Consider the following 21,370-nt stretch of genomic DNA (forward strand, 5'->3'; position numbering starts at 1 on the left):
GATGAAATTAGTGTGCTTTTATTGCAAATAAATGTGATTGAATATTCTGTACAACATATCTGGCAGACACGTAAGACAGTTTTATTCTTAGGGTGAAAGGATTAACTATAACAGTATAAATTCCTGCCCTCGTGCAGTGCCAAGGAGTTGTCTTGTGGAAGAACTAATTTATGTGCACAGTGAGGATTCCAGTTTGTGAATCAGCACAAAATATTTTCATTAACATGGAAAAACCACATCCCACCCCTTTTATTTTGTTTGGTTTTGAAACCGGGTCTCACTAAGTTGTTAATGGCCTCATTAAATTTCAAAGGGTCTCACGAAGTTGCTGAGGCTGAGGCTGTGCACCTACTATCCTCCTGTCTCATCCTCAAAAGTACTGGGGTTTTGAGCATGCACCACCACACCTGTTTTATAATTCTCTTTTTTGAGGTACAGTGTCTTTTCACGTATTTTATGAGCCACTTACATGAAACACTTATCCGTGTTTCAGGTATCTCCATTGAAGTCTTTGCCTTTTTGCGAAGTGCAAATGTTCTTTATTTAGTGGGAAAGGCAATCCCTTTTTAGTTATATGGATTACTACTTCATTTATGTGGCTCACTTTGCATCATTCTTACAATGGATGGAAGCAAGTGCTCAGGTTACCAATGCTTCATTATTTCAGTATTTTCCTTTAAAGTTCTACTCTCAATAATTCTTGATAATGATATCTGTACCTCAAGGCAAGTTGAGTTTTTTATGTGGATCATATTGAAAAGGCACACATTCCAACTGTGCTTGGAGTCCACCCCCACCCCACACTTCCCCCTCATCCTCTCCCAACAATGAGTGTCCAAGTTAACCATGCTACATTCATACTTTTACACATATTCTAATATAGCTCCTCCATTAATTAACCTTAGCCTTCTTCATCTTCTACTCTTCCATTTCAGCCCTGCTGAGGTTTCCCCTACATTATCTAGAGTCCCTCTGGTATTAATACTCTCTAGTTTGGGAATATTAGAGAAAACATATGTCCCCTCTCTGTGCTGGGCTGATCTCACTTAACATAATGTTCTCCAGGTCTTTCCATCTTCTTGCGAATGACATGATTTTGTTCTTCTTTATTGCTGAGTAGAATTCCACTGTGTGTATTTCCCATAATTTTTCAATCCATGCATCTGTTTATGGATACCTAGGTTGGGTCCATATTTTGGCTATTACAAATTGTGCTGCTATGAGCATGGGTATGCATATGTTACTGTAGCTCTCTGATTTCAACTCCTTTGGAAAGATACCCAGGAGTGGTATAGCCAGATCATATGGTGGATCCATTTCAAGTTTTCTAAGGAATCTCCACACTGATCTCCATGAACTAGTTTGCACTCCCAGCAACAGTGTAAAAGAGTTCCTCTTTCCCCACTTCCTCACCAGCATTTGTTGTTATTTGACTTCTTTATGCTTGCCACTCTGATTGGGGTTAGATGGAATCTCAGTATAGCTTTGATTTATATCTCCCTAATGGCTAATGATGTTGAACAACTTTTCATGTATCTATTGGCCATTTGAATCTCTTCTTTTGTGAAGTGTCTATTCAGTTCAGTTGCCCATCTCTTGATTGGGTTGTTTTGTTAGTAGAGAGTCTTTTGAGCTCTTTGTATATTCGGTATATTAGCTCTCTATCTGAGTGGTGGCTGGTAAAGATCTTCTCCCATTCTGTAGGCTTCCTCTTTAGGTTCTTGATGGTTTCCTTTTAGGAGAAGAAACTTTTTAGTTTGGTGCCATCTCACATATTAATTCTTGCTTTAATTTCCTGCTCTTGGAGGTCTTATTGAGAAAGTTACTGCCTGTGCCTATATGTTGGAATTTTGAGCCTATGTCCTCCTGTAATAACATCAGAGTCTCTGGTCTAACTTCCAAGTCTTTGATCCAACTCAAGTTGACCCCTGTGCACAGTGGGAGGTAAGGATTTAGTTCCATCTTTCTACAAATGAATAGACAGTTCTCCCAGCACCATTTGTTGAAAAGGCTGTCTTTTCTCCAGTGTATGAGTTTGGCCCCTTTGTCAAAGATTAATTGACTATACATGTATGGGTTTGTTTCTGTATCTTATATTCTGTTCCACTGGTCAGTATGCCTGTTGTGCCAATACCATGCTGTTTTTTACTACTATTGCTCTATAGTATAATTTAAAGTTGGGTGTTGTGATGCCTCCTGAGTGATTCTTATTGCTGAGCATTATTTTGGCTATTCTGGGTCTTTTTTTCCTCCATATAAAATTCATGACTGATTTTTCTAGGTCTATGAAGAATGTTGTAGGTATTTTGATAGGAATTTCATTGAATCTGTTGATCACTTTTGGCAGAATGGACATTTTGATTATATTTATTCTGCCTATCCATGATCATGAGAGATCTTTTCATCTTCCAAGGTCTTCTTCAATTTCTTTCTTTAATGTTTAGAGTTTTCTGTGTAGAGGTCTTTTATATCTTTGGTTATTAGTTATTCCTAGGTGTTTTATTGGTTTTGAGGTTATAGTGAATGGAAATTTTTTTTATTTCTTTCATTGTGGATTCATTGTTGGCATATAGAAAAGCAACTGATTTCTTTAGATATATTTTGTATCCTGCAACTTTGCTGAATTGGTTAGTCAGCTCTAGTAGTCTTTTGGTTGAGTTCTAGAGAAAGGATCATGTCATCCACAAATAAGGATAGTTTTAATTCCTCTCTTCTTACTTGAATTCTTTGATTTTCTTCTCTTGTCTTATTGCTGTGGCAAGAGTCTCAAGGACTATATTGAAAAGGAGTGGTGATAGTGGGCATCTTTGTCTTGTTCCTGCTATTAGAGGAAATTCTTGCAGTTTTTCCACATTCAGTATGATGTTGGCCTTTGGTTTATTGTATATTGCCTTAATGGTGTTGAAATACGTTCCTTCTATTCCAAATTTCTGCAGTGTTTTTAACATGAATGGGTGTTAGATTTTGTCAAATGATTTTTCAGCATCTATTGATATGATCATGTGGTTTTTGTTCTTAGTTCTATTTATGTAGTGAATAACATGTATTGATTTGCATATGTTGAACCAGCCTTGCTTTTCTGGGATGAAACCGACTTGGTTGTGGTGCTCAATTCTCTTGATATGGTTTTGAATGTGTATAGCTAGTATTTTGTTTAGAATTTTTGCATATGTTTTCAACAAGGATATTGGTCTGTAATTTTCCTTTCTTGAGGCATCTTTATTTGGTTTGTGGATTAATGTGATACTGGCCTTGTAAAAGGAATTTGGGAGAATTCTATCTCTTTCAATTTCCCAGAACAAGTTGTGAAGTATTGTGATTAGTTCTTCACTGAAGGTTTTGTAGAATTCAGCTGGAAACCCATCAGGGCCTGGGCTTTTCTTTGATGGCAGAATTTTTATTGCTGTTTCTTTTCTTTGCTTGCTATTGGTTGCTTTAGGCTTGCTATGTCCTCTTGGTTCAGCTTAGGTAGGTTATATGTGCTTAGAAATCTATCGATTTCTTCCTTGTTTTCCAGTCTATTGGAGTATAAATTTTCACGATAGTTTCTGATAATCCTTTGAATTTCCCTTCTCTCTGTGGTTATATCTCCTTTTTCATTTTTGATTTTAATAATTTGAGTTGATTCTCTCTTTCTTTTGATTAGGTTGTCCAGGGGTTTGTCAATCCTATTAATCTTTTCAATGAACCAGCTTTTTGTTTTGTTGGTTATTTGAATTGTTTTTTGTTCTCTATTTCATTTATTTTTGCTCTGATTTTAATAATTTCCTGCCTTCTGCTGGCTTTGGGATTATACTGTTTCAGTCTTTCTAGGTCCTTGAGTTGTGTCATTAGGTTGTTTACTGTTCATTTTATGTGGGCACTCAATGCTATAAACTTTCCTCTTAACACTGCCTTCAAAGTGTCCCATAGATTTGGTAAGTTATTTCTCCATATTCATTTATTTCAAGAAATTTCTTTATTTCTCCCTTAATTTCTGATTTTACTCACTTGTCATTCAATAGTGTTTCATTCAATCTCCATGTATTTAAATGGTTTATTTTGGGTTTCTGTTGTTGGTTTCTATTTTCATTCCATTATGGTCTGAAAAGATGTAGGGATTTATATTACATTTTTTTGAATTTGCTGCTGCATGCTTTATGACCCAGGATGTGATCTATTTTGGAGAAGGTTCCATGAACTGCTGAGAAGAATGTTTATTCTGTTGTTCCTGGTTGAAATATTCTGTATATGTCTATTAGGTCCATTTGGTTTATAGTTTTCTTTAGTTCTGAAGAGTCTTTACTCATCTTTTGCCTTGCAGATTGATCCAGTGGTGTGCGAGGTGTGTTGAAGTCTCCCAATATTATTGTATTTGGGTCTATTTGAGACCTGATGTCCAGAAAGGTTTGTTTTGCAAATGTGGCTGCACCCACATTTGATTTGGGGTATAAACATTTACTATCATTATGTCTTCTTAGTTAATTGTTCCTTTTAATAAAATAAAGGGCCCTGCTTTGTCTCTTTTGATGTATTTTAGCTTAAAATCTGTTTTGTTGGATATCAATGTTGCTAGCCCTGCCTGTTTTTGGTCTCCATTAGCATGATATATCTTTTTCCATCTTTTCACTTTCAGTCTGTGACTGTCTTTGGCTGTAAGGTGAGTTTCTTGCAAACAGTATATATTTGGGTTATGTTTTTTAATCCATATTGTCAGTCTTTGTCTTTTGATTGGTGAATTAAGTCCTTTGACATTCAGTGTCATTATTGAAATATGATTTCTGTTTCCTGTCATTTTGTATTCTATCTTCTGTTTGGTATAATGTTATTTCTTCTTTACTTAGATACCCTGCTGATCATCTCTTCTCTGGTTCTGAAATTTGTTTCCTTTTTTTATGGTTTATTTCTTTAAGTATTTTCTCTAGTGTTGGCTTTGTATTTATTAATGTTTTGAGATTCTGCTTATCTTGAAACACTTTTTTCTGTCAATTTTGAATAATAACTTTGCTGGATATAGCAATTTTGGTTGGAAGTTGTTTTCTTCCAGGCTCTGAATCACATCTTACCAGTCTCTCCTGGCATTCATGATTTGAGTTGTATAGTCTGAGGTGATTTTTATTGTTTTGCCCCTATATGTCACCCATTCTTTTGTTCTCCCTGCTTTTAAGATTCTTTCCTTGGCCTCTATGTTGGTCATTTTGATTATTACATGGTGTGGGGAGGTCCTTCTTTGATCTTGTCTTAATGGTGTTCTGTATGTCTCCCAAAAATGTAAGTCCCAGTCTCTTTTCATGTTTGGAAAATTCTCTGAGCTTATTCTCTGAAGAGATTGCGAATACCCTTGGTCTGTACCTCTATCCCTTCTTCAATGCCTTTTATCTGTAAATTAGGACTTTTCATGTTGTCCCATAGTTGTTAGATGTTTAGGTTTTTTTTGTTTTGTTTTGTTTTGTTTTGTTTTTGCTGTAAGGACTTTTATGTGCTGTTGACTGTGCTTTCAGTTTTGAATGAACTGTCTTCTAACAGTGATATTCTGTTTTCCATTTCATCTAATCTTCCAGAATTTCTTTCTTTTGCTGTCTTCATTCCATTTATTGACTCTTTCATTTCATTCCAGACCTCTTTCTGATTCTTTCTTAGTGTCTCCATTTCCTCTTTTATTTCCTGTACACTTGCTTTGAGGTCTTTCATCATAATGAAAATCAGGATTCAGAATTCTCCTTCTTGCTTTTCTGGTAGGTCAGTATTCATGATTTCCATTATTTCTTCACAGTTGCTAGTTCTCATATTTTCAGGATTCTCGGGCTTGTTTTGCTGATGTTTTGGAATCTTATCTTTTGTGGATATTATGTCTGATCCAATCTTAGTAGTAGGAATTTAGAAGTGTCAGCAGGTAAGCAGAAGAGTCTTTGTTCTCCACAGCAAAAGCTGGGCTGGTCTCAGTTCTCACCATTCACCATGATCCGTAGGTCTGTAATGACCCCAGAGATTCTACTAGTTAAGCATAGGTCTAATGTTAAGCATAGGTCTCCCCCCACATTTTCCACTGATCAGAGCCTGAGTCTGTCTGAGCCTCTGCTATGTCCAACAGCAGACTCTACTCCCACCTCTCTGAGTTGTAATGCAAAGTCTCAGATCCAGGGAGTTTATCGGGGCTGCAGGATACCCTGGGGGTGCCAGGCCAGGTGATCTCCCACGGAACCATGATTTCATTTATAGTGTTATTGACAGCCGCTCTGGATATCTGAAGAGTGTGGTACTCTCAGCCACCACTACTCCTTCACTGGGTTGAACGACAAAATCTCAGACCCAGGGAGTTTATCGCAGCTGCACAAGTCCCTGAGGGCGCAGCAATGGGAGTTCTTCTGTGAGGACCGCAGTTTCACTTATGATTTTGGTGCACACTGGTCTGAATCTTTGGCAGATGTAATGAGCTTGACTGCCACTAGTAAGATGGTGCTGCTGTGGCGCCCTCAGCCACAAGGGGTGCAGGTTTCTTTCTGGTTTGAGCTCCACTCTGGATCCCTAGAGGGCTTTGTAAGCTCAGCTGCTGGAATTTGTAGCTGGTATTTGCAAAGGAAGAACTGATGACTTACAACCCATGGGTCTGCAGCTGCTCACTTCAGGTCCTTGTTTTCCTTTTCCAAACCTGCGAGGCAAGATTGTGCTGGTGTAGCACCTACCGCCACAAGTACAAGTTGAGTTTTAAAGACATGACACCACCTGAAATTTGCTTTTGCCTTTAAGTTGAGACAGAGACCTGCATTCCTTTTGACCTGATTTAGTAGTAACTTAACTCTTCACTAAAGATGTTTTGCACTCTCTAGTCAGACAGTAGGGCTCCTGTCTTTCTCCCTGTGCCAATGACTTCTGTCTTCATTACTTGAGCACAACCTCCCCATAGAACTAAGTTGGTTGTGGTAACAATTCCTGCCTCTTTTTGCCATTGTTACATCCAAAATGGTACCTTTGGCACCATTTGACAGCATCTCTGTTGATCTGCAATTTCCTGCAATGATATTGACAACAGAAACTCATAACTTGTATATGTAGCCTGTAGTGTTTAGAGAATATGTACACTGAAGCTAAAACCATACAATAGGAAGTGGGGTAGGAAAATAAAAAATAAAACAACAAAGTGTAATTATATCCAATACTTTGACCCTATTGATTAAAGAAAATATTTAAGAAACAGTTAATAGTTGAGCATGGTGACACACACCTGAAATCTCAGTACTTGGGACTATGATAGAAGTATTGCAGGAAAATTAGCAGGCCTTTGGCAACTTAGTGGAACCCTGTTTCAAAATTAAAAAATAAATAAAATAGGGCTTAGGGTGTAGTTCAGAGGTAGAATGCCCTGAGTTCAATCCCTAGTACTCTTCCTGTTACACAGAAGAAATAGTTAAGTGTTATAATAAGAAAATATTTAAACATTTACTGAACCATATGTATACTGAGTTTATTGGGAGGGTTATGTGGTATTATATTATCTGCATAACACATAATATATTTATTATTATTATCAGGACAGGTATAACTTATTTAAGATAGGTCTCCTTAAAACAAGATTTTTTAAATTTATTTTTTATTGGTGCAATATATTCATACATCACAGTGGTATAAAGAAAATAATTTTGTAGACATACATGTACATATCGCCCAGTTAGCCCCTACCCGATCCCCACCCCATTCCCTCCCCATCCTTCCTTCCCATGCTTGGCTTAGTGGTTGACATCTAGTATTATAGCAATTTATCCAATATTAACATTGATAATCTCACATAACAGTTTCATTTGTCTGATACCAAGATTTTGATGACTTAAAGATAACATTTCAATATTTCTTTTTGCTTTCTTTCTTACCAGAGAATATTTTTTCTTTTTTTAGGTGAAATTATCATACATATATTTATTTATTTTTCAGAAAAAAATCTATCCTGATATGGAATATGAACTCTAGGTACCCAAAACAATCTCGAATAACAAAGCTAGAAGATGTATATTTTCTGATTTCAAACCATATAAAGCTACAATAATTGAAACATTGTAGTATGTTCTAAAGGCAGATATATAAACCATTTGAGTTAAGTAAAAGCCTAGAGATAAATTCTTCCATACATTATCAAGTTATTTTTGACAAGGTTTCCATGAACTTTTGGTGGAGGAAATACTAATCTTTTAACTAAATATTGTTGAAAAATAATAATTACATGAAAAAGAATAAAATTGGACCCTTACCTAATACCATATACAAATATTAACTCAAAATAGATAAAAGACCTAAATATAAATCTTAAGACTATAAAATTTTAGAAGAAAATATGGGTCATAAAACCTCACAACATTGAAATTGGCAGTGATTTCGTGGATATGATTTCAATGGCACAGGCAACAAAAGGGTAAATAAACTCCCTAAAAAATAAAAAATATATTGTATATCCAAAGACAATGTAAACAGAGTTAAAAGTTACTGATAGAATGGGATAAAATATTTCCAAATGCTATATCTGAAGTTATATTAATATTCCAACTAGAAATCCTAAAAATTAACAACAATAAAGGCAAACAATACCATTTAGAGATAGGTAAAAGACTAACATAAATAATGAATCTCCACAGATAACCAATCTTAGTTGTCTGTTAGATGGAAAATCTTGTTTCTCTGGTTCTGGTGTGTGTTACCTATTTCTTTTTTGTAGTTAATCTCTTTGAGTATTTTCTCTAGCGCTGGTTTTGAAGACATAAATTCCTTCAGTTTCTGTTTGTCATGAAAGCTTCTTATTTTTCCATCTAATTTGATAGAAAGTTTTGCTGGGTAGGAAATTTGGGGCTGGAAGTTGTTTTCTTTCAGAGTTTGGAATATGTTACTCTAAGCCCTTCTGGCTCTCATGACTTGGTTTGGGAAGTCTGGAGTGATTCTAATTGGTTTGCCTCTGAATGTCACGTGGCCCTTTGTTTTTGCTGCCTTTAAGATTCTCTGCTTGGCTTCCACATTGGTCATTTTGACAATTATGTGGCGTGGGGATCCTCTTCTCCGATCCTGTCTAAAGGGAGTTCTATAAGTTTCCTGGATCTGTGTATCGACCTCTTGCTCTATGTTTGGAAAATTTTCTGTTATTACTTCCTTGAAGAGATTGTTGATCCCTTTGGTTTCACCTTCTTTTCCCTCCTCTATTCCAATTATTCTTAGGTTAGCTCTCTTAAAATGAGCCCATATTTCTTCAATGTCAGATTCCTGCTGTCGGATATTTTTTTCTAAATTAGAAACTATGCGTTCATTTTTGGAATGATCATCTTCTATGAGCGAGATTCTGTTCTCTATGTGGTCTAATTGGTTGTTTGTGCTTTGAATTGAGGCCTTTACTTCATTAATTGCATCCTTTATCTCTTTTTGGCTCTCTCTGAATTCTTTTCGAAGCACCTCTATTATTTCTACAGTTATTTTCCTGATTTGATCTTCTAGAAATCTCTGATTTTCTGTTTTATCGGGTTCTGATGTTGTGGGGTTGTGGGCATTTATTGTTCCAGTGTTATTCCTCTTTCCCATGATTTTGGAACTTTGTGCCTTCTCTGGGTTCTTCCCTTGGGTCACTACGACTTCACTTAAGGTGCTCTGGATCTTGAGTCTGTAGTATCTCAGACCCCACTACTCCTTTACTGGGTTGTATCACAGAGTCTCTGACCCAGGGAGTCAATAGAGGCTGCTTTAGACTGTGGGGGGTGCCAGGTTGCACGTTCTCCTATAGTGTGATATCTCTGCCACCGCCCCTCCCCCACTGGGTCAAGTCCCAGGGAGTACAGTACTGGGATTTCTTCTCTGTGGCCCGCAATTTGACTCACTGTTGTTGAGTACGCAGATGTAGCTGTACTGGTCAGTGAATTCGCTGCTGCTGCCGCCGGTGGCAATATGGCACCGCTGCCACGCCCTCGGCCGTGAGGCTGGTGTATTTCTTCTTGGTTTTGAGTTCCACTCTGAGTCCCTGCAGCGTGTGCTGAGCTCAGCCACTGGGAGCTTTAGATGCTCCCTGCGCCGAATAATCCTGCCTGGCTGTTCCGCAGCGGCTCACCTCGGCTTGCTGTAGCCATCCGGTGAACTCGCCGCTGCCGCCGGCAGTTAAGTGCTGCTGCCGCGTCCTCGGGCGTGAGGCCGGTGTATCTCCTCTGTGCCTTGAGCTCTGTTCTCAGTCCGCTTTCTCTCTGGAGCCTCGTGATTTTTTTGTTTCTCTGGTGATGGTGTTTTCTGGCTATGAAAGGCGTTGATTTTGTGGTAATGGAGATTGGTTGTTAGCGGGGCTTAGCCCCGCTTTTCTCGGTTGCCATCTTCCCGGAAGTCCCCAAAACAAGATTTTTTCCTGCACACATAGATTAGATCTTCATCACATCATTTCCTCCTATAAGAGGGAAAAGACACTTAAAGATACTCAAAATAGGGTGTATCACATCCAGTACCTGGAACAGGTTTATCCACATGTGACAGCAGCTGAGTTGGGTGTGAAAGAAAAAGGGGCAGGGGAGAGGGAGAGGGGGAAGGAGAGGAACAGGCTTATCACAATGCGGGATCAGCCAACACCAAGGTCAGAAAGTTGCAGAACTTGTCAAAATCTTATGGAAAACACATAGGGAACATATTAAGGTTCACATTCACATACCTATTACATTTCTGGGTGCTTGCGATTTTATATCTTAGCTCTTTTTATAATTGTATCATGTGTGTGTGTGTGTGTGTGTGTGTGTGTGTGTGATCTTTATTTTTGCACCTTTGGCTCCATTAGGCTTCCTGACAGGATGACATGGATGGCCATATGTCAGTTGGAAGGCTGGTGTTCACTAGGAATGTTCAATGTGGCGTGTTTGCGAGGTGCACACAGAAGCAACAGTGGCAATTAGATAGTGCACACCTGGCCCAGTGTCAGGAGACCCTCCATCCTGAACACCTCCTGTCTACACATTGGGTCCTTCAGGATGATACTCTTGGGATCAGAACTAAAGTGATTTTCTATATAATAAGGCGCTTTGGATATTCAGCCCCGAGGGAGACAGAGACTACAGGAGTCAGGGCAGGAAGACCTCACTCAAAAGCCCTGGAAAAGCAGCAAGCCTCAGGTTGGTCTTCTCCCAAAGACTCTGGGACTCCTAGCTCAGTGGGCCTGCCTCCTCATCCCGGGAACAAAGTCTGTCTCCAACTTCCAGGTGAGATGTTCAGCAGCCTTTATTGAAATTATTTCTTAGTCTGGGGATTGAATCCAGAGGCATTCTATCTTCAAGCTATACCCCAGCCCTTATTATATTGTTAGGAAACAGTGTCTTGCTAGGTTGCTGGCAGTTTTGCTTAGTTGCTGGGGCTGGCCTTGAACCTGTGACCCTCCTTCCTCAGCCACTCAAGTACTGGAATTACAAGCATGTGCTGCCACATTGGCTCCTCAGCATCCTTCTCAGTGAATCCAGTCAGATAATTCAATGTCCCTTATGGATTTGGACATGAGTGTGGGTGTTTTGCTATGGTCCTCTCCAAGGGAAGCGGAGTGCGTGCAGAGGTGATGAGCAACGTCTCTCCACAGCATCTCTGCCTCTCTCTACCTCCTCCACCTTCCGCACATGCTCTCCAGTGCTCACAGGGCCCTTGCTATGTCCTGCTGGCACCTGCTTTTGGAAAAGCAGCAGGAAGAAGGACCATTATCCTCCCAAACAGAAAGCTGCCCCTTCTCAAACATGATGGCTTTTTCAAAACACTTTGGCTTTTTGTTTTGTTTTTGGCACTAGGTTGGAACCAGGGGCATTCTACCTCTGAGCTACACTCCCTGCACTGTTTTATCTTTTATTTGGAAACAGGGTTTTGTCAAATTGTTTAGGATCTCTTCAACTTTCTGAAGAGATTGCCAGTCTCAAACTTGCAATCCTCCTGTCTCAGCCTCTCAAAGACTGTGATCACAGGCATGTGCCACCATGCCTAGATCCCTTGCTTCCCTCTGAGTGAAGAAAAGTGTCATGTGCTATTACTCATGGAAGACACATGCGTGCGCGCGCGCGTGCACACACACACACACACACACACACACACACACACACACACACACGATTAGAGATATCAGTCAAAGAGCCCCGCCTGCTCAGAACTGTGCTGGCTGTGTTTGCTCTATTTATTTATCATCCTTAATGTAACTCCCTGAGACTTTTAGCCCCCTCCCTAGTCATTATTGCACAAATAAAAATTATGCATGTACTTAACATGCACACTCTCTTGGCTGGGGAAGTGGAGGTTGTGAAACGGTCACCAGGCAGGTTCCCGAGGCTCAGGAACACATTCCCAGGCAGTTTCCATGATACAAATAAGGACACCCAGGCTTCTCGTCCCACTGGAGATTGGTCCCTCTCCCAAGGACACTGAGGCAGGCTGCATGCCCTTCAGCATGAGGGTCTGAGGGACACCCTCTGACTGTGACTGACAGAGGCCCTTCTCTCTTCCCAGGAGGAAAACGCGGCTCTCAACAGGCTCTCCTGTTAGGGTGCCTAGAAAACCCAGTCTTTGTGATCTTGTAAGTCTCTGTCTTCCAAAGAGCGAGAAATTGGATTTTCCAACTGAAATTATAGGCATGCACCGCCACACCTGGCTTAAGGTACTGTTTTGTTGTTGCTGCTGTTGTTGTGATACTGGGGATGGAACCCAGGGGCATTCTACCTCCAAGCTACACCACCAGTCCTATTTTTATTCTTTTGTTTTTAAATAGGGTCTCACTAACTTATGGAGGGCCTCACTAAGTACCTGAGGCTGTCCACGAACCACAATCCTCCAGTCTCTACCTCTCATATGTTGGAATTACAAGTGTGGGCCACCATGCACACTGCTTCTTAAAAAATAATTTACAAGCCGGGCATGGTGGCGCACGCTTGTAATCCCCGCACTTGAAAGGCGGAAACAGGAGGATCGCACAGGTTCGAAGACCTGCTGGCTTATGAGACCCTGTTTCCAAATAAAAAAGTATAAAAATAGGTCTGAGAGTGTAGCCCGGAGGTAGAAAGGTTTCCAGGAACCCCAGTACCACCAAAAATAAATAAATAATAAATAATTTACAAATATCAAATTCCTCTCTGGTGTATGCCAAAACACACTTGGTGGGTCCTCACTCCCAGAGCTTGTCAACTGTCTATCCAGAGGATTATCGAGAATTTTCCTTTCTACCACTCCAGGTGATATGGTTATGCTTCCTCCAGAAACCACTCATTTCATTCTCACCCATTTTTTCCTTATGATTCACCAGCATTATGGAAATCATGAACCAAACAGCTGTTTCCAAATTCCTTCTCCTGGGACTGACAGACGACCCAGCGCTGCAGCCACTCATCTTCAACCTGTTCCTGTCCATGTACCTGGTCACCGTCCTGGGAAACCTGCTCATCGTCCTGGCCGTCAGCTCCGACTCCCACCTGCACACCCCCATGTACTTCTTCCTCTGCAACCTGTCCTTGAATGACGTCTGCTTGAGCACATCCACCATCCCCAAGATGCTGGTGAACATCCAGACGCGGGACCAGAGCATCTCCTACGCAGGCTGCCTCTCCCAGCTGTGTTTTGTCCTGATTTTCTGTGGTTTAGAGAACTGTCTCCTTGCAGTGATGGCCTATGACCGCTATGTGGCCATCTGTCACCCGCTGAGGTACACGGTCATCATGAACCCCAGCCTCTGCATCCTTCTGGTCCTGCTGTCACTGCTCCTTAGCATCGTGCATGCCCTGCTGCACACCCTGATGGCACTGCACCTGTCCTTCTGCACACACCTGGAGATCCCCCACTTCTTCTGTGAGCTCGCGCAAGTCCTCAGGCTCGCCTGCTCTGACACCCTCGTCAGTCACATCCTGATATTTTCAATGAGTAACATGTTCTTTGGTGTTCCCCTCTTAGGGATTATTTTCTCTTATACTAAAATTGTCTCCTCTATTTTGAGGATGCCCTCTGTAGAGGGGAGGTATAAAGCTTTTTCTACCTGTGGGTCTCACCTGTCAGTTGTGACCTTATTCTATGGGACAGGTTTTGGGGTGCACTTAAGTTCTGCCATCACTGACTCCTCAGCTAAGAATGTTGTGGCCTCGATGATGTACATTGTGGTCCCGCAAATGCTGAACCCCTTTATCTACAGTTTGAGGAACAAGGAGATGAAGGAGGCCCTAAGACGTCTCATCACTGGGATGCCTTCTTTCCTGTGACTTCCCCTTCCCTGCATTCAGCAACTTTTTCTATGAGCTAAAATGACAGGCATCCTGGTGAGCTGCTGGACCCTCCCATCACAAGATTCTTCCAAAAATGATTCAAGAATACAATGACCAGCCGGGCGTGGCAGCCCACGCTTGTAATCCCAGCATTCAGGAGGCTGAGACCGGAGGATCGTGATTCGCGGACAGCCTCAGCTACTTATTGAGGCCCTCCGCAACTCAGTGAGACCCGGTTTCAAAATAAAGAATTAAAAATTGGTCAGGGGGTGTAGCTTGGAGGTCAAATGCCCCTGGGTTCCATCCCCAGACCCTTAAAAAAACAGAATACAATGACCAGTGCATCTCTGGCTTCAATCTGACTTTGTATTTTGCCCAGCTCTGTGATTTTTGACAACTGATTTCTATCTCTGCGTTCTGTTTTAATTCTCTGCTATCACAGAACCAGAGCCTGAGATGGGGACTCTGTTTAATGAATTTTTAAGGATCTGGGAGAAACAGTTGCACACTACTGTTATCCCAGTACTCGGGAGGCTGAGATGGGAGGACCACATGCTTAAGGCCAACCTTGGTAACTTTGCAAGACTCACAACAACCTAGGGAGACCCCCGCTTCAAAATAAATAATGAAAAGCCTGAGATGCCATGTAGAAATAAAATATCTCTGAGTTCAACACCCGCTATAAAAATAGATAAATGAAACTAAATAAGGATCTGGCCTGGAAGAAGAAAATTTGTAAAAAGAAAATGGGATAGAGGAAGGTTGGAACAAAGCCAATGTCCTACTTACAAGCTAGATTCACCCTATTCACGTTTAGAATCAGGAAGATTTCATTCCACTGGTCAACTTACTGTGGGGCTAATGTGCCTGACCTTTCATACTCAACTAAGAAAAGGCAGCCGGGCATGGTGTCCCATACGTGTAATCCCAACATTGGGGAGGCTGAGACAGGAAGACTTCAGTCCACGGACAGCGTTAGCTACTTAGTGAGGCCCTTTACAACTCAGTGAGACCCTGTTTCAAAATAAAGAATAAAAAATAGGACTAGAGGTGTAGTTCAGAGGTAGAATACCCCTGGGTTCCACCCCCAGTATCACACGCAAAATAAAAAATAAAAAACAATGAGGCTGGGGATGGTGATGTATCTTTGTAATCCCAGTACTTGGAGGCTGAGACAGGAGGATCTCAGGCTTAAGCATAGCTTCAGCAACTTAGAGAGACTTTCAGAAACCTATGGAGATTTTGTTTTCAAGCAAAAATTAAAAAGAAAGGGTGGTGGCTGTAGCTTGGAGGTAGAATGTCTCTGAGTTCAATCCCTAGCAGCACACCACACACACACACACACACACACACACACACACACACACACACACACAGGCATTTCCTGGAAAATGGTATCCTTATGAGATCATTTTTTATTATTTATAAAATTCAGTTTCATTATTTATAAAATTCACATAATTATAACATGCGAGATGGTTTAATGATACTCATGTGTGAGATGATGTTGACCTGGTTTTATGATGTTGAGACATCCTTAGTAACCTCACTGTCAAAGAAAAAGAAAACCTACCTCTAATATGCTGAGAAAATAAAGGGAATTCTGCTCATTACGAGGACTTGGGGAGGTGAGATCGTGTTGTCTCAGAGATGAGCTTGTGCCTCTTCTAACACATCTTCCTCTCAGGCTGCCGTGTGTGTGTGTGTGTGTGTGTGTGTGTGTGTGTGTGTGTGTGGCACCTGGACAGCATGCCTAAGGGAAGCTGAGCACCCCTCCTGTGGGTGCTCAACAGGCACTTCCTTGAGTCACAGAGATGTCTTATTGACATGTTGAATGGTGGTCATCAAATCATGCTTCCACATTCTAATGACCCGCGTTGCAGAATATGACCTTCCAGCCAGACACGGTGGAACACGTTTGTAATGCTAGTACTTGGGAGGTTGAGACAGGAGGATTGCAAATTTGAGGACAGCCTGACAATGTAGCAAAACTCTCAGCAACCTGGTGGAAGCCTGTTTCAAACTAAAAAATAAGAAGGGTGGGTATATGGCTCAGATAGAAATATCCTGGGTTCAATCCCCAATACCAACACACACACACACACACACACACACACACACACACTATATATATATATATATATATACATATATATATTTTTTTTTCTATCATAACAGGTAAATGGCCTAAAGTGGTATTTGCACAGGAAAAGTTCATCCACGAATCTTTGGATTGGCCCCAAATGCCATTTTGTATAGTCTTTGGGGGGGGGCACAGTGAGGACTGAACCCTGAGGAGTTCTACCTCTGAGCTAGACTCCCAGTACTATTTTACTTTTTGTTCTGAAACAGAGTCTTGCTAAATTACTGCAGCTGGCCTAGAATCTGAGGTCCTCCTGTCTCAGCCTCCCAGCTACTGGGATTAGAGGTGTGTACCACCACACTCAGCTTAAATTCATGTATTCTAATAAATACAGAGAGGAACTGGGTGAATGTGATGGGTTTTTAATTTTTTTTTTGGTGGGGGGGGCAGGTCTGAGGATGGAACCCAGGGGCATTTGACCTCCAAGCTACACCCCTGCCCTATTTATTTTTATTCTCTTTTTTTTGCGGGTTTGGGTATGAAACCCAGTGGCATTTGACCTCTGAGCTACACCCCCTGCCCTATTTTTTATTCTTTATTTTTGAAACCGGGTCTCACTAAGTTGCAGAGGGCCTCACTAAGTAGCTGAGGCTGTCCGCGAACCGTGATCCTCCCGTCTCAGCCTCCGGAATGCTGGGATTACAAGCGTGCGCCACCACGCCCGGCCTATTTTTATTCTTTATTTTGAAACACGGTTTCACTAAGTCGCAGAGGGCCTCACTAAGTAGCCGAGGCTGTCCACGAACTGCGATCCTCCAGTCTCAGCCTCCCAAATGCGGGGATGACAGGCGCGCCCGGCTGAGTGTGATGCGTTTTTGATTGTCAGTATTGTAGCATCTATCCACGCTCTGTGACTTCTTAGAAACCTAACACATCGCCACCCACATTTTTGTAAGCCTGTACAACCCGTTCCATCAATTTGCTCCATTTTGGTTTATGATAAGATTTAAAATCAAAAGCAATAGATAAAATACTGTATTATTATTATTATTATTATTATTATTATTATTATTATTATTATGTGATGCTGCTGAGACTTTAACCCAGAGTCATTCTATCTTACAAGCTCTTTTGTAAAAAATTTTTTATTGGTGCATACTCCATTAAGTCAGACATCTTAATGGGGCACGAGATGGTGGAGACAGACATGCACACATCACCCAATTAGCCCCTACCCAACCCGCCCCATTCCCTCCTCCTCCCTCCTTCTCCTGTTTGGCCTAGTGATTGGCTTTGATGTGTTTGTTAATGTACATCATGAGCATTAGAGGATTTCCCTCCTCCCCCGTCCCATCCCCTCAGTTAGGTCGCCTTATTTGCTCATTTATAGGACCTCCTTCATTGTCTAGATTTCCGAAGGTCTTTTTCATTTTGAAACAGGGTCTTGATAAATTGCTGAGGGACTCACAAAGTTGGCGAGTCTGGCCTCAAACTTGAGATCCTCCTGTCTCCACCTCCCAAGCACTGGGATGTCAGGCATGCACCATCACGCCGGCGACATCGTTGCTCTTCTGGCTGCAGAGTTACCTTAGTACTCATTTAATTTTGTCAATCTCTCTTTCTGCAGTGTCTGCTCATAGTTCATCGTCTTTCTGATAGCTGTGCAATCCAAGATGTCGCCCTACCACTGCACAGCTGGCTGGGTCTTCTCCGCCTGTCTACTGGCGGAAGTGGAGGGTGTAGAAGAAGGGCTGGCTGTGCGGTGGAGCATCCCATGACCAGTTCAGAGACCTGAGGGCTCTGCCAGATGCAAGTCGGGTTCCTCAGCCATCTACCATTCTAAGCCTTCATAGCACAGACGCCAGGTCATCAAGTTTGGGTTCCCTGCTGAGCCGTGCTTACTGAACAAACAGGCATCACAGCTCCATCTGATCTAATGGCCATTGAGATGCTCAGGTGACCTGTGCAGTGTCCTTTCTGGTTTGCGCTGTGCCATCTATCTTATCTTCTCCATCCTGCGGTCCACTGGCTGTGACATCTTCATTCCAGGATTCCGCTCAGGCCACAGTAAGGGAGGTCTTGCTTTTTTTTCTTCAGTTTTTTTTAATGTTGCATGTCATATACTTTCTATCATTTCACTTTTTTTAGTTAAAAAACATGTTGTGACCTATCAGGTTGAAGTAGTTATTTGAATTTCAAGCAATAATCATGAAGTATGACTCATCAAAATCACAGGCGTGGGGGCTGGGAGTGTGGCTGACTGTGGGGCGCTCACTGAGCATGTGCAGGGCTCCAGCCTACTGTAGGAATTAGTGTTCCTGACATTAGTAAATGCAGAGGTATACTCACTTCTATAAGAATATTTTTAAGCCTACTATAGTAATTAGTTTTTCTGACAGTAATTATAGAGATTTCTTTGTCTTTTTTTTTTTGTGTGTGTGTGTGTGTGTGGTAGGGATGGAACCCAGGGGCCTTCTACTTCTGGGCTACACTCCCAGACCTATTTTATATTTTATTTGGAAACAGGGTCTCTTAAGCCCTCTGAGGCTGGCTCCAAGCCTGCGCGATCCTCCTGTCTCAGCCTCCCAAGCGCAGGGATTACAAGCGTGCGCCACCATGCCAGGCTTCTTTGTCATTTTAAAAGAACAATAGAATTAATCAAAGAAGGTTTGAATGTTTTAGCTCCATTCAATCAGAGAGAACAGAATTTTGCCCATCAGGCTTCAGGGGCTGGTTTCAGCCCTCCTGAATTCTTCCCTTCAGATCTCTTGGTCCTTACGGACATGTACTCCTGGGAGTGGAAGAGCTGGTGTAATGAGGAGCTGTGGAGACTGAGCCTCCAGGACCTCAGAGGCGACAGCAGTCATCAGGGGCCACTTAATTTCACAGCCTGCGCAGCCAGGAAGTGGCACCAGAGCCTCCTCCAGAGAAGACCCTTCTTAACTGGAGACTGTACCTTGATACGCTGAGTCTGCCTGCACACCCCAAGAAGTGCAGATGAAGACTTTTCACCTGCAACATCCAGGTAAGATGTTGGGCATCATTCCCCGTGAGGCACACCAGGTAACACAAAGCCCTGTAGTGAAGGTTTTGGAGAAGGAGCAAGACTGCCCTTCCCTGCTGTCCCCTGAATGCCACCTTGGGCACGTTCTCATCTAAGTCCCATGCCTCCGGCCCCACATTCTCACCTTGGCCGGAACAGGTTCCTTCTGAGCAGAAAGTGATCCCTTTTCCAGCATCAATGGAGTCACACAGTATTCTAGAATTTATATAGATTCCCCCAGGGATGTTGGGGAAGAGATTCTGTGAGTGTGTTAGGTGGTAGGGCTGCCACATGCCAGAAGGCATCACAACAGACAGCGACTCTCCCACAGTTTTGGAGTCTAGAGGAGCGGAAACCATGTCATCCACACGGGTGATTTTCCAGCATGATCTCAAATGTTGTTGCTGCTGTCTGTGCATTTTATTACCTTTTGGGGAGTTGTTTCATTTTTATTGATACTAGATATTGAATTAAGGAGCATTCTTCCTCTAAACTACATTTGTAGCCTTTTTTTTTTACATTGAAACAGGATCTCGCCAAGTTGGTAGAATTGGCATCAAACCTGTGATCTTCCTGTCTCAGCCTCCCAAGTACTGAGTTGACAGGTGTGTGCCACCATAATCAGACACTTTATTATCTTTTCACTTAGATTTTGTGCAGGTTTTTGAACAACATTGTCGGGGCCCACTCGGCTGGACCGAGATGGCACCCAGGCTTGTTGCCAGCGTGGATTCAAGATGGCGCCTAGGCTTGCAGCCAAGTCATGAGACTCACAAGATGGACATCTCCTTGAGCATGCGCAGTGTGCCATGCCACGTGCCTGCAGAATGATAAGTGACGCCTACCACCAGCCTGCCTATGAGAAAGTCAGAAGTGTGCATGCCCTAGCTGTGGAAGCTTGGGGTTGGTAGGGAATAGAAGGAGGGATTATGATGCTGATATATATTGTGTATGCATTGTCAGACATATTAGAGAGAGAAGGAGGAGAATAAGAAGAGACATATTAAGAGACATGTTAAGGATCCATTAAAGAAGAATTCATATTTCAGCTGAAAAGGTGTCTGTGTCGTTCTCTAAGCCCCTGCAGGTCGGAGTCTTGGGGGACGATACAACATGGAACCCAGAAACCAAACAGCTGTTTCCAAATTCCTTCTCCTGGGACTGACAGACGACCCAGCACTGCAGCCGCTCATCTTCAGCCTGTTCCTGTCCATGTACCTGGTCACCGTCCTGGGAAACCTGCTCATCGTCCTGGCCGTCAGCTCCGACTCCCACCTGCACACCCCCATGTACTTCTTCCTCTGCAACCTGTCCTTGAATGACGTCTGCTTGAGCACAACCACCATCCCCAAGATGCTGGTGAACATCCAGACGCGGGACCAGAGCATCTCCTACGCAGGCTGCCTCTCCCAGGTGTTCTTAACCATCCTTTTTGGATACTTGGAAAATTTCCTCCTTGCGGCGATGGCTTATGACCGTTATGTGGCCATCTGCCACCCCCTAAGGTACACGGTCATCATGAACCCACGCCTCTGTGCCCTGCTGGTCTTGGACTCTCTGCTCATCAGCACTGTGGTTGCCCTGCTGCACGCGCTGATGCTGCTGAGACTGTCCTTCTGTGCACGCCTGGGGGTCCCCCACTTCTTCTGTGAACTTGCTCAGGTCCTCAGGCTCGCTTGCTCTGACACCCTCCTTGATAACGTCCTGATCTATGTTGTAGTTGGGGTGTTTGGAAGCGTTCCTCTCTCCGGAATCATCTTCTCTTATGTTCACATTGTGTCCTCTGTCTTGAGAATGCCGTCATCAGAAGGAAAGCAAAAAGCCTTTTCCACCTGCGGGTCTCACCTGTCTGTCGTCACCTTGTTCTACGGGACAGGTTTTGGGGTGTACGTCAGCTCTGCGGTGACCGGCTCACCCAGGAAGTCTGCAGTGGCTTCGGTGATGTACTCTGTGGTCCCTCAAATGTTGAACCCCTTCATCTACAGCCTGAGGAACAGGGACATGAAGGGTGCGTTGGGGAATCTCATCAGTAGGATTGGTGGGGCTCCTTCTCTTCTCTGA

At 42.4% G+C, this 21,370-nt stretch overlaps 2 protein-coding genes across 2 annotated transcripts; both read left to right on the forward strand.

The window, feature by feature from the left end:
• Window positions 1-13,241: 13,241 nt before the first annotated feature.
• LOC308276420 (olfactory receptor 7G2-like) lies at window positions 13,242-14,180 on the forward strand (the record flags this gene model as incomplete). The annotated part of the gene is made up of 1 exon (XM_080715158.1): window positions 13,242-14,180. One exon carries the CDS (start codon window positions 13,242-13,244, stop codon window positions 14,178-14,180), a length of 939 nt encoding a protein of 312 aa, XP_080571284.1.
• Window positions 14,181-20,422: 6,242 nt separating this feature from the next.
• LOC308276419 (olfactory receptor 7G2-like) lies at window positions 20,423-21,370 on the forward strand (the record flags this gene model as incomplete). The annotated part of the gene is made up of 1 exon (XM_080715157.1): window positions 20,423-21,370. One exon carries the CDS (start codon window positions 20,423-20,425, stop codon window positions 21,368-21,370), a length of 948 nt encoding a protein of 315 aa, XP_080571283.1.

The sequence above is a fragment of the Muscardinus avellanarius genome, assembly GCF_963383645.1.
Source record: "Muscardinus avellanarius genome assembly, chromosome: 18".
Taxonomy (NCBI): Eukaryota; Metazoa; Chordata; class Mammalia; order Rodentia; family Gliridae; genus Muscardinus; species Muscardinus avellanarius.